Source organism: Curcuma longa, unplaced genomic scaffold (genome assembly GCF_044706935.1).
Source record: "Curcuma longa cultivar G26 ecotype Majalengka, Jawa Barat unplaced genomic scaffold, ITB_CL_G26_1.1 contig_19528, whole genome shotgun sequence".
NCBI lineage: Eukaryota > Viridiplantae > Streptophyta > Magnoliopsida > Zingiberales > Zingiberaceae > Curcuma > Curcuma longa.
In genome coordinates this window covers 29,593-42,692 of record NW_027431117.1, presented here as the reverse complement: position 1 = coordinate 42,692, position 13,100 = coordinate 29,593, and the positions used below count along the sequence as shown (strand labels likewise).

The 13,100-nt window shown below is 39.2% G+C and overlaps 2 protein-coding genes and 1 pseudogene across 2 annotated transcripts; 2 read left to right on the top strand and 1 right to left on the bottom strand.

Moving 5' to 3' along the window:
* The first annotated feature begins 18 nt into the window (after nucleotides 1–18).
* On the top strand, nucleotides 19–2,031 carry LOC141817164 (CSC1-like protein RXW8; annotated as a pseudogene).
* Nucleotides 2,032–5,137: 3,106 nt separating this feature from the next.
* On the bottom strand, nucleotides 5,138–7,093 carry LOC141817173 (uncharacterized). Its single transcript, XM_074704841.1, has 2 exons — nucleotides 6,381–7,093; nucleotides 5,138–6,170 (listed from the first exon to the last, which is right to left on the bottom strand). The coding sequence occupies exons 1-2, from the start codon at nucleotides 7,040–7,042 to the stop codon at nucleotides 5,462–5,464; spliced, it is 1,371 nt and encodes a 456-aa protein (XP_074560942.1). The 5' UTR covers nucleotides 7,043–7,093; the 3' UTR covers nucleotides 5,138–5,461.
* Nucleotides 7,094–8,511: 1,418 nt separating this feature from the next.
* LOC141817177 (riboflavin biosynthesis protein PYRD, chloroplastic) lies at nucleotides 8,512–12,506 on the top strand. The gene is made up of 3 exons (XM_074704846.1): nucleotides 8,512–8,850; nucleotides 10,279–10,577; nucleotides 11,692–12,506. The coding sequence occupies exons 1-3, from the start codon at nucleotides 8,566–8,568 to the stop codon at nucleotides 12,284–12,286; spliced, it is 1,179 nt and encodes a 392-aa protein (XP_074560947.1). The 5' UTR covers nucleotides 8,512–8,565; the 3' UTR covers nucleotides 12,287–12,506.
* Nucleotides 12,507–13,100: the final 594 nt, after the last annotated feature.

The following is a 13,100-nucleotide window of genomic DNA, read 5'->3' as shown; positions in this document are numbered from 1 at the left end:
ATCATTTCACCAGTGAACATGCGCCACGCGTCCCCATTTGAGTACAGAATCCCGCCTTTCTCGTTCCTCTTTCTTCCAATCCTCTTCACATTCAGTGTTCGACGATCGTTCGTTTCCCTTTCTCCGTCGACGGCTCCTTGTTCCGCACTTCGATCTCGAAGCTCGCTTTCCGACGCGGGGTTTGCTCGCTTCACTCAGGTATCTCGTATTACGATCGCAACTTTTTCCATAGGGAAATGCTGTATTCGTTTCGGGGAGAAAGATCCCTCCTTCTTGTCGGTTTCTCATTAGCACTCTTGTCTAACCATTACCCAAATAATTAGGGAGTTTGATAGGGCGGATTGTTCCTTTTCCTTGTTTTCTTGGACAAAAGTTGCTTGCTTTTGCTTTTGGCGTCCATGAAAGTGAATCCTGCAAAACGATCTTTGCCAGTGATCGTGACTAAGAATAGCAATTTTGTTTCTGAAAGGTTGTTCAATGGGTGTGGATGCATGCTGATACAAGGAAGTGATAAAGCTTTCTGCTCTTTTGACATCGAAGGGTATTAACATTGACATTTGCGCTCTGCTATTGTCTCTCTATTCCGTGTTCAGTAAGCAGCCAGGAAATACCAATGTCTACTTTGGGCGGAGGCTTGCGGAGGAGCACGGGTGGCATCAGGATTCTTACACTGGAGGGATTTGTTACTTGGCCGAATTGGATTTCTAAAGCTTGGCAATGAACGGAAGAGGAGATCCTATCAGCCGGAGGATTTGATGCAGTTGTGTTCATTACGGCCATTGTTTTCTGGTGAATATTATTGATGAACAACTCTTCGATTAAATTCACTATGTATGATCTATAGTCATATTTGTCTTGAAATTGTTGGAGGCTGATGTTTTGTTATCAATGAGAGAACTCAAAACTTGTTGCCTCCAGAGCTAACAATTTTTGTTTGCAGACTTTGGGTACATTGTCTTGCTCTCCACATCATATCAATTTCAGCTTTTATTCTTCTCTACTTTGTAAGAAGTTAATTTTATTGAGTTGATTTTCTGCTATCAACTTTCTTTCAAAGTAGAAGGTCATTATGCAATTCTATACTAACTCTTGAGAATGTTCGATATGCAGGTGGACAAAGTCATTTCTAAATTGAGGCAGTTTCATATTACTCGGTCATTTCTCAATTCTAGCCTTTCCAAGATCAACTGAAGAGCCATTAAGTGATACTGTCAGGAATTTTTTTCACAAGATATCATGGTCCTTGTTACCTTCCATATCAAATAATTTATGGTATGCAATTTTATTGCATCTACTGCTTTTGATGGGCGTAATGTACTGTTCTCCCTTGGTCATATATATGAATATTTCAAACTCAATATGGATGGACGGACACTTATTAATCACCATGCCTGTTTCCTTTTACTTTGGTCACAATAGTGAACTTAAAACAGAAACTGCTAGAGATTCTTTGACTGTCTTTAATGTAAAATTGATGTTTATTCTCACTTTGTTTGTCTCTTGCATTAGTAGACATAGTTCTATGGGTTGGCTTCTTTGTCATTTTCACTCTCTTAAAATTGATACATCTTGTATGGTTGTAGTTTATAGTCAAATCATCTGGGTTAATGTCTTTATCTCATTATGCGTGCATGTGTGGATGCTGCTCCCTATATATCTTCAATCTTTCTTTCATGGTCTTCTTTGCTAATTAAAAACTTACATTTCACTAACATTTTCTTCTTCCAGAGCAGTGCAGAAAAAGTTTATAGGAAGTTGGTGCACTTCAATCCCTTGTGCTCAGGATAAGAGATTTTGACTTAAAATTTCCAGTGTGGTCTTCATGGAGGAACATCATATTCTTTCCAGTAGTTTCACAGTCAATATGAGAGTAACAAGAAAGTGATCCTTGATCATTCATCGACTGAGAAAAAGAAGGTGATATGCAATTGGGAAGTAGAACCCATTGCTGCTGCTTCATTTTTGCAATTATTGTTTCTCAAGTGCCATGGAATTTCGGTTTCTTCTGCCATGCAATATTGTATACTTTGAAATGATTCCAAGTCATTGTCTCCTATGGAATAAAAAGTAGACTATAGGCTATAACCTCTAAGTACTGATCCTAGATCCAAACTACTGGCAATAATTAAATCTAGTCCATCTGTCATGCGAAATTATTTAAATCAACTATTCTCATGTTGCTGGTTTACTTTCTCCTTGGATATGTTGTGTATTGTAACAAGGCAAGTATCATGCTTTAGATTCACAAAATTCTAAAACAACAGATCCACAAGTGGTGTTTTCGCCTGAGCAAACTGTGTTTTACAGTATGACTTTTGTTTTATTTCTTTCGCATCTGAAATTCTTTGAAGGAAAGATTGGATCAAGCACCTTTAGTTGGTTATGCACATGCCGGAGCAGGTTTTGTTGCAGTTGAGATATTCATTGACCAAAAAACATTGTATAATTTTTTTCTAATACTGTTCATAAAATTTAAACAACATATGATGTCAAAGAAAATGATATTATTGTCTAATTTTCAGCTTTTGAATACTATATTTTATATTCAGAAACAAAGGTTTGATCCTCCTATTAGCAGATCATGAATGTTTACATTGCAAGACGGAGAACTGGTGGAAGAATGTGAACAATTATTTTTAAATACTGCTGGTCATAAAAGTTTAATCAACATATGATTTCAGGCAAAGCAAAAGTATTGTCGTTTTTCAGCTTTTGAGTAATATATTTTATATTCATTAACAAATGTAATTGTTTAAATTGATCTTTCTATTGGCAGATCATGAATGTTTACAGTGCAAGATACGAAACTTGCAGGAGAATGTGACCTATTGTTCACAACACAACAAATTTTCCCCCCTAGTAATGGCACAAATAATTGATCTCGGTGTCTTTGGCCTCAAGGAATGGACTGTTGCTTCAGAGTTCATGATTCCCCTTGTGATTTTAACCCTGCTTTTTAATGAGTACTGCAGGCAGCGATTTCATACACTGTTCGCTAATCTCCTACCACAGGTTTGTATTTGTATTGTATTTTTTTTTTTTTTTGCATTCCTTTAACAGATCATTAACTCAAATGCTACATGATATCGCTGACCTATTTAATGACTGTTTCTAATGACTGTTTGGCTAATGAACAAACTGGAAGAATAGAACAAATGCACAGTTTTCTCCCTGCCAGCTGAAAGCCCAAATAGTTGGCTCTTCTCACTGCAGAACAAGTCTGGCAAAGGAAAGGGCAATAGCTTCTTGATTGTCTGGCTATACTGGTCAGTACACGAGATTATATCAATCTTTTTAATTTACTTTAGTCCACACCTGTTCTTGAATGTCGATATAGATTATGGAGGAATATCTAGAAATGCATAAACGAATTTCGTAGTGCCATTTCCTTTCATGACAACAACTAGCAAACCTGTACGATCAGTTGCCATTGATATTGATGTTTTTTCATTTGTTTACAAATGTTGCATAATACGTAGAGTATAAGATCTAGTTACTTGGGTGGAAAATTGGGTAGATGGATAATAGAAGATGGGAAAATGAGCAAATGGATGAATTTAAAAAAAAATTAAAATCGGGCTCGCTTAACCTAGCTAGGCCTATGTTGTGCTCAGCCCCCACACATAACCTGTTATGCTGCTAGTTAGGAAGAGGCTTAGAAATTAAAAGTGTGTCTACTTTTTTCTTGATATTGGATTGTAATCGTTTGCTAGAAGGTAAGGTATGTAGAAATGATGGAAGTTTGTCCTAGAAGACCAAAGTATGTCATAAGAAAACAATGCCTTGGTGTTTTTCTTGAGTACAAGGTATTTATCCTAAAAGTCTATTGATGCAAAGAAGAGTACTCTAAATCAGGAGTTGATTCAATAAGGGAGAAATCCAGTCCAGGTCTTTTTCCTCGAGTGCTGTGTAGCTTAGTGCGAGAAATTCTAGTATAGAGGCTTATCTTACTGTATCATTTAAAAGATGAATTAATGGATATTACGAGTGATACATCAGAGACATTATAGACTACATAGTAGAAATAAAATTTCCATACCACAGTATATGCATGGATAATGTTGTGTTATCTTTTTTATTTATTTATACTGTGTATATAGGAGTACTTGTTAATCAACACCATGCTTGAATTGTTGTGTATAAGAATCAAAAGAGCAAAATTAATCAATATCTATTCAGTGTCTCTGTTTAACAGGACCATCTTCGTTCCATCATAGGTGTTGAGTGGTATAAATGTTTTAGTATTGTAGCACTGTATGAAATTCTACCATCACCTAGGCCTCATGGGAGGATAACAAATGAAACAAACTCCTATTTAATTCATACTCTGCTTTGTCCTTATATTTAATCAATCGACCACATTTGTTAGAGGAATGACAATGATAATTGGGAAGGATAAATTTTCATTCAAAATTTCTAGTATTTTAGATGATGGTGAATAATACAATAATAACATCCTAAACGAAAAGAAAAAAGCTACTTGTCACAATAGAATTCCCGTCACAAATGTTGTGATGGGAATCTGCACCGTTAGATTTTAAAATTAAGATTAAATCCTGATCGTAGATTGAATGGATGATTGTGATTGAATGGGTGATTGTGATTGAACGGTTAGATTCCCATCACAAATTTGTGACGGGAATATGTTGTGACAAGTAGCATCACTCATTAAAATGAAAGCATTAAATAATTTCTCTGTTTTCAGAAGACCCTAAAACTCACCTCCTCCTTTGTGTAGGCCTGTAGGGTGGCCCATGGCATGGAGAGTCTGAGCTGGGATGATAGCAATTACCTCCTCCTTTGTGTAGGCCTGTAGGGTGGCCCATGGCTTTGAAGCTGAGCTGGGATGATAGCTTTCCCACTGGTTAACCAATGGCTTTGAATGCTTTCAACAAGTCCTTGGGATCCTGTGGAGTGGCTCCTCAATCACACCTAATGCATTGAAACTCTTACATACCTTCCTTTTCCAACACAATTACACAAGTATGATAAAGAAACACATAACACTAAACACATAAACACAATGATTGCTCAGTTTCAGAGAGTTGCACACTGAAAGAAGATATGAACAACACAAAAGCTGATAGGAGATTAGGAGAACACAGTTGCATACTGAAAAGCATCACACAAACTCTGGTTTAAATATCAAGAGCTCCATAATCACTTTCATCTTTATTCAACTGTAATTATTGTTCTTTCTCAGAGCACTCAACAAAAGTTCACACAAGCATCACGTACGACACACTGCGAGTTACAAACTACTACATCGAACACATATTTATGGTTTTTCTGTGGTCTTTTGTTTTGTGCTTCTAGCGTAGCAAAAATATAACTAGAAGACTGTTCAAAGTAATAAACAAGCACAGCACACGCGATTGGAGTAAAAATAGAGAATTTTGCCTAAAGAAACAGTTTTATACACGAAGCAAACAGAGAGTTTGGTTGGGTTGATGGATTCCGGTCAACGCAGCGAGTCCGGCGCGATGAGCTCCTTCCTGAGCTTGTGGCTGAAGAGGCTGCAGGCGTCGACGCTAAGGTCGACGGCGGCGGCCAGTGCCACGAAGGCGGCGGCGTCCTCGGAGCAGCCGACGTGCTGCACGCTGATCTCGACAGTGGGGCGGCCGCTGCGCCCCTCGCCGGCAACCGTCGAGGACATCACGAAGCCGCGGTAGCTGGAGAAGGGCCACAGCGAGTAGCCGAAGTCGCCGCTGCCTCTAGGACTGCAACCCGGCGAGGTCGACCGGCTGAGGGACCTGCTTAGTGGCGAGCCGGCAGCGCCGGTGAGGTCGATGGTGAACGTTCCACCCTTGGTGGCGCTCAGCGTGGACTCGGCGAGGTTGATGCCAGCGCCCATGGCGGCGTCAGCGAGGAGCTCGAAGCGGTAGCCAAGGCCTCCGTCGCGCTCACGCCAGGCCTCCAGGCGCCCCCAGGGCTTCCAAGTGCCATCGCCAGGCCGGAGCACGAGCCATGCGCCGGGGTTGGATCGGCTCACCCTGTCGGTGCCTGTGGAGGCGACAAAGGGGGTCACCATGGAGGCGAGGGCCACTGGAGAACCGGAAAGGTCATGAACTGTCACCGACCACCCTTTCCTCTCCTTCACCGTCCTCTCCCTCTCAGATCCGAACGATGAAAGCCAATTTCTAGAGCTCCCTGGTTCGTGGTGCAACGAACTGAAACACAAATGCCATTTTTTTTCGATCACAACACAAGAATGAATGCTTCCTCAAAACGGGCAAAACAGATATTTTGGCAAGAACCCTAGCAAGTAATTCGATTTCGAGGAGTGTGTAACGTGTTTAAAGGTAATGTAGTATGAAAGGAACAAAATTCCAGTTTACATCGAGTAAGAAGGGATGATATCAGAGGGGTTAGGGCAGAACCTGGCGCTCAAATTGCGGTCGCCGGCACTGCGGCAGCAGAACTTGCAAGTGAAGACGGGCTGTCTCATTTGCCCCTGCACCTGGAACACCTGAGGGCTGCATTCCGGCTCCCCGTCGAACTCAAACACGAACCGCGGATCCGGCTCCGCCCTCACCGTGAGATATAGCTGTGGCAACGATGAGGAGACTTTCTTCTTCTTCTTCTTCCCCAACTCTACCCATCCGCTGTGGAACACGACGGCCCTGGCGCCGCCGCCCTCCGCGACCACGCCCTTCAGGTCCAGCGTCACCGTAACCTCGCCGAGGAGCCGTCCTGAAGTGACTCCGCACGTCGCACCTTGGCGTCCGGTGTAAACAGCGACCTTCAGCCTCGCGCGTCCCCTAGCTGCGGCGAAGACCGAGGATTTGCCAGAGATGCGGTCGAGGTCGACCTGGGAGAGGTTGAAGCGGGCGGACAGGGAGGGGGATGGCCCGGCGCCGGAGAGATCCTCTGAGGTGACGAGAGGGACGGCAGCGTTCTGGTGGGGGGACTTGTCGAGGCGGATCTTGGCGAAGCAGGGAAAGGAGGAATTGTGGACGCCTCCGCCGGCAGGCCGGGCGGCGAAGGGGATCCTGAGCGCGAGGTTGCCGACCAGGACCCGGACAAAGGGGCAAGGGTCCATGGCGGCGATGGCGAGGGAGCGGAGCTTCTGCGTTGATTTGATTTCTCGAGCGCAGTGGTTGTTTAGGTGGTCGAAATGGAGAAGAAGAAGAAGAAGAAGAACTGAGACAGGCTGGCAAACTGAGAGAGACGAAAGCAATGGGTAAGCGTGCGTACGTGCGTGCAGCAGGGGCCCCGCTTCGGGTGCGCAACGTGGTAAATCATTTTAGTAGCGAATGCTAAATTTTAAATTTCAAAAGGATTTTTTTAATGATATTTTTTATTTTTAAACATATTAAGAATTTATTTTAAAAGAGTTTAAATATATCTTTTTTTAGTTTATAGTTGTTTTCAATTCAATTAACATACATAACACAAATTAGCACCCTTTTCCTAAAGCTATTACGGAGATTCTTTGCTAGTTATTAAATTGATACCAGGGTATACGTTCTTTATCTTCTTTAATAATAATTTTGAGTACTTTGATGAGTTGTATTCGGATAGTGAACAGTTTAATATGCATGTGCTTTGGAAGACTATTTGGAAACAAATATGAACTTTAATAAATATGCACATTTTAATTAGTATGAAAACCTTACAAAGTTTACTGACCTCGCCTCAGAGAGAGAGAGAGAGAGAAATGTTATTTTTAAAGTTTAGAGGACAACTCTAAAAATCAATAAACTCTGGAGGTCAAGATGAAATATTTTCCAATAATTAAGATTATGAGATTTGTAGATCGCATTTGGATTACAGCTGTCGTCATCGTCTGATTTACGCTTAGTTAGCCGTACTTCCTCCTCAACTACCCAACGTGGCGGTGCCTTTTTGGTTGTTAAAAACATCCCTGAATCCTGTCTGACTTTTCGTACTAGTGAATAATTTTGACGTGGCAATTAAGGGTGCAATAGTGATCAAATAATTAAATAATGGCGTGGTGTTAACCTAAGTTTTGTCCCTATTAAACACAAGTAGGTTCATTTAAGTTCAATTGTTAATAATTAAACTAGACAAGATTAATCAAGTGGGCAGGACCATTAATGAGTGGCGCTCATCCTTTAAAAAAGAAATAAATTATTTATTTTAGCCCATATTATTTAATGTACTTTTATTTCAATGTAGAACAACCTTGTGAAGTGGGTCAACTATATTTATCATATAATAAATCATATATTTGATGAACTAGTATTTAATCCCATCACTTAATTGAGTTAGTAAAGAAATATTGTTATTTTACTTTTCTCATAAAATGCATCTTGTTTCCTTCCATGCAAATAAATTAGCCTATGATTTTCTTTTAACAAAATTATTTCATAATTTTAATTTGAGTGAATTAATCAAATAAAAAGGCGACTGACCTAATACTGACGACTGACGTCCGCATAAATCTGATCCGCTAAATAAATAAATTAATAAAATGGTTTAGCGCCACCTTCGTCATCGATTATAATGGTGACGTGCCCATAGAGTCTCTGTACGCCGACGCATCCATTCCCCAAGTCTTAGGGCAAATTCTAAACGGGATTCGGCGTCTTCAAATCTATAATGCCGAACTCCATCGTCTTCTCGACGGCGAATCTCTCGCTCGCAAAATCGAATCTTGGATTCGATTCCTGCACTCTCGCTCTGTGTAAGAGCACTGTGAGCTCGAGGGTCCGTGTACGCTGCGCGGCGGAAGACGACGCATTCTACATCAGAAGGTGCGTCGAATTGGCGAGGACGGCCATCGGGTGTACCTCTCCGAACCCCATGGTGGGTTGCGTCATCGTCAAGGACGGCAAGATTGTCGGAGAAGGGTTCCACCCTAAGGCCGGCCAGCCGCATGCCGAGGTACGCCATTGCATATCTCCTTTTTCGGGTGTAGGCTTCTATTTGCATGCTCGTTGCAATTCAAGTTTCAATTGAAAAAGAAAAAATTGGTTTGGTTATATGAGATATTTGATTTCTCTTATTACATGGTATAGTTATATATTCTATTTGCTAATATGGAAATAAAAGAGAGAGAACACTGTGATGCCATTGACTGAATTTTCTGTCTTCCTTAATTGTTTCTCCAACAATGTTACCCTTTGTTTGTTAATAGTAATATCGCTACCTGAATCAGCATCCTTGAAGTAAAATGGAAAACAAGGAAAATGTGCGTTTATGTGTTATTGTGGTGAATCCTCTTTCTCAAGTGTTAGAATTTTCTTTGTGATGTAAATACAAAGTTTGAAGCTTTTGGCATGTGAGTTCTATGTATGAGTTGCTCTCGTATTGAAGTTTTTTTTTTTTTTTTGGCTGAGAGTCTGAATTCCTACAATCCTACCAATGAACTAAATCTGAATGAAATTTTTGTATCCTTGTTGTAGAACAACAATGAAAATCACCTCTGTTGGAAACAAAAGTTCGGTCTTACAACAAACTATATTATAACCTCACTAGAAATTCAGGAAAAACCCAAAATTCTACTCAAAAGCAAATATTACCTTAAAATCAAGTTTAAATTCTCAAAAGAAGAAAAGTTTGGTGGCTGTTGATCAATGGTGTATCTTCCTCTTTTAAAAAAATAATAAAAATAAATAAATAAAACACTTGTCACTTGAAGAACTAGTAATGAAAGTTAAAAATTTTGTTTAATCAAAAAGGAAAACTAAACTAAAGGAATAAAATAGTAATCTTGTTTATGTTCTTTAAATAATCAAGATGATCATTGATAATCCTCATAAACATTCAAAAGGAAAAAGATTTAGAGGATTGAAACACCAAATGAGTAGAATCATTTGATATTAGCAAAAGTGTTGTTATTACATAGTGGTCACAAGAAAGTGAAAGCCAAAAGCTCTGTAAATTTCTGATTGAAGAGGAAAGTATGGGGCTTGGAGTGATTGTTGAGGAAGGGAGGGGACAGGACAATTGGTAATGTCTTGCATCTTCACAATATTGTTTGTAATTCAACTGTAAGAATTTCATTTTCATATAAGTAAAAAATAACAATGTCAGCCCAAAAAAAAGGGCAGCCCGGTGTATGAAGCTTTCATCAATGCGGGGTCTTGAAGAAGAGTCTATTGCATGCAGCCTTACCTTACATTGCAAGAACTGTTTCCGCAACTTAAGCCCATGACTTTTAAGTCACACGGCAGTAACTTTACCGTTACGCAAGGTTCCCCTTCAATGTCAGCCCCAAACTCAAATGTAAATAAATTGAGGATTGTGTTAGGTCTTGGCAATTATTTTTCTATCTTTCAGTTCTTTGTTTGAAGAATATGATTTTTGTAGGTTTTTGCACTGAAAGATGCTGGAGTTTTGGCTGAGAATGCAACAGCATATGTTAGTCTTGAACCTTGCAACCATTATGGAAGAACTCCTCCTTGCACTGAAGCTCTCATTAATGCTAAGGTAAAGCATGTGGTTGTTGGGATGGTGGATCCAAATCCCATTGTAGCTTCAAAAGGAGTTGAAAGGCTCAGAGATTCAGGCATTGGCGTTACTGTGGGTGTGGAGGAAATGTTGTGCAGAAAACTCAATGAGGCATACATTCATCGAATGCTTACAGGGAGGCCTTTTGTTACATTAAGGTGAGTTGTGATTCTGATCTCTTAAAAAAAATTAAAAATATGATAGGTTTACAATCCTGCCATCATGTTAGTGAGGATTGCCTTTAGGATCTTAAAAAGGGCAGCCCGGTGATCTTAAAATCCTAACTGACTTATACATAGATCCTCCTAGGTATGTTCTAAATCTGGCTGGGATCTTACAAACCTTCCTATACTATGCTCTCTCATTTTTCCTACCTTGGATCTTTAACCCAACAACCTTCATTATATGGACTATATTTACATTCATTTAGACATTCTAAAGCTTGACATTTGTTTGAAGTAGACAATCTTTCTCATGTTGTATTATTTTAGAAAATTATCAATTATACATAATCTTTTTAACTTTTAACTAGAATAATCCTTTTTGACTTTTGAGTCATTATCAATTATCATTCATCATGCTTAAATATGTTAGAATGATCAGTTTTAAAATGTTCGTAATGATATACGTTGGAATATAATACATGTGATAAATTATGAATGTTAAGTATATTTTAGCAAACCTACTCTTCCATCCCTAAGAATCTCTCTTGTTCTTAGGTAGAATCTCGATCTTGGCAGCCTTGCCTTGCATAATAAGGAGCACAACCATTGCACTGATTCCAACCTCTGTCCTTGTTTGTAAGTAATTGCATAATAATTTGGATATCCATAGTAAGATCATGATTTTTTGGATTGGTAATTTACAGTATGTGGATTTTCCATTTTTTCCATGAATAGTTCGTGCCTGACTGGATGATTGCCAGAGAAAAAAACCTGTTTGTAATTTGGATTGCGATTTGAATTTTTTGTAATTTGGATTGTATTTTGAGTTCTCATAACTGATTTTAATTAAGAAACATGATGTATGAAGCCAGATAGTCAACTAAAGGAGTCAGGGTGCAAATTATATTTTGGCCATTTTGACTACATTACAAGATGGATATTAGGATTTCATGGGGTAATTAAGGCATACTGAAGCAAAGCTTTTCTATTGTTATTCTGTCTGGTGTGAGCTTTCTTTCTTATTTGTCTAAAATACATTTGCATGGTTGCAAGTTCATAGTTTAGCCCACTACTTATTCTTATTGTATTTTCTATTTGATGACTACAGGTATACTCTCTCATTCAATGGAAGCATTACAAATCGACTTGGAAAAGGTGCAGATGAACCTGGTGGATATTTTTCACAGTTGATGCAGGAACATGATGGAATTATAATCCCTAGTGATCAGTTAACCAAAATATCCACTCTACCAACATCTCATGAAATTGGAGCTAATCAACCATTTCACGTTGTGATAGCTAACGGTGTAAGTTCTTCATTACAACTTCCAGGGTTCATAACGAAGTTTGCATCAAAGATCATAGTTTTGGCAGATAATGAAGTGAAAATTCAACCAGAAATGCAAGGCGTTGAAGTAGTGATCCTTGAAAACATTACCCTAAGTTCAATTCTAGATTATTGTGGAAAGCGAGGGATGTGCAGTATTTTGTTGGATTTCAGAGGGCACAGTAAATCTCTTTCTGAGCTTCTGGAAGGTGTTCTTGTTGAAAACTTGGTACAGAAAGTTGTTATGGAAATACTTCCATTTTGGTGTATAAGTGATGAGTATTCATCTTTACCATCTGGCTGGAAATCATTGAGATTAGAGAACTTAAAATCCAGGACCTTAAGTGAAAGCGTCTTGGTTGAGGGATACATCTAGTAGCTTTCTCTATGCCGATCAAATTCAAATTGTTGAACTCCACTGTCATAACTGGTAACTTAATCATTAGATGCTTCTTCACTCCTTATGTTTCTACCTGCTATGGGTTTCATAGTGACAGAAATGTTCCAAAAGGATTTCTGGTAAAACCATCCATTATTGATTTATTGTGGAAATGCACCATGAGGAAGAATAAGTTCTTTGTCTTGATATCTTGAAATCTTGCTTGATATGTTCGCTTTCAGAATCTCAATCTCAGTATGCAATCTGTTTGAAGAGAGTTCCTAAAAACTGAAACTTAGCAGGTACTATCTTATCTGTTTATGTGATCACTGAAAATTTGTATTACCTGACTGAATAAATTATATATTGGTCACATATGAAACACCATTGAAGTTAATCTTTGATGCCTATGTTTACATGAGATTGTTTCAGGGAGAAACGATGTAGCAGTTTGCTAGAACGCCTATTAAATATGTATTAAATAATTCTTTCCTCGGGTTCTTAAGAGTTCTGTCGGGAACTCTGGTACGCGCTGGATCAGAAAGGGGAGAAAAACCTTCATAGGCTATCAGTCTACATTGTTGTCACTGTACAGAACATGACCAAAATGCTTTTTACCTAATTCCAACAAAGTTTACATGGCTGGGAATAACCTCAAATTGTTCGACGTCACATTTGATTGGGTAAAAAAAGACTTGTCCTCAGCACTGTGACTGAGAATAGATAATGCATGATGTGAAGTTGTCATTCAAGTCCAGCCACGCACCCACCTCTGCTGCTGAAATGATAGACATGCTATCTTGTGGCAAAA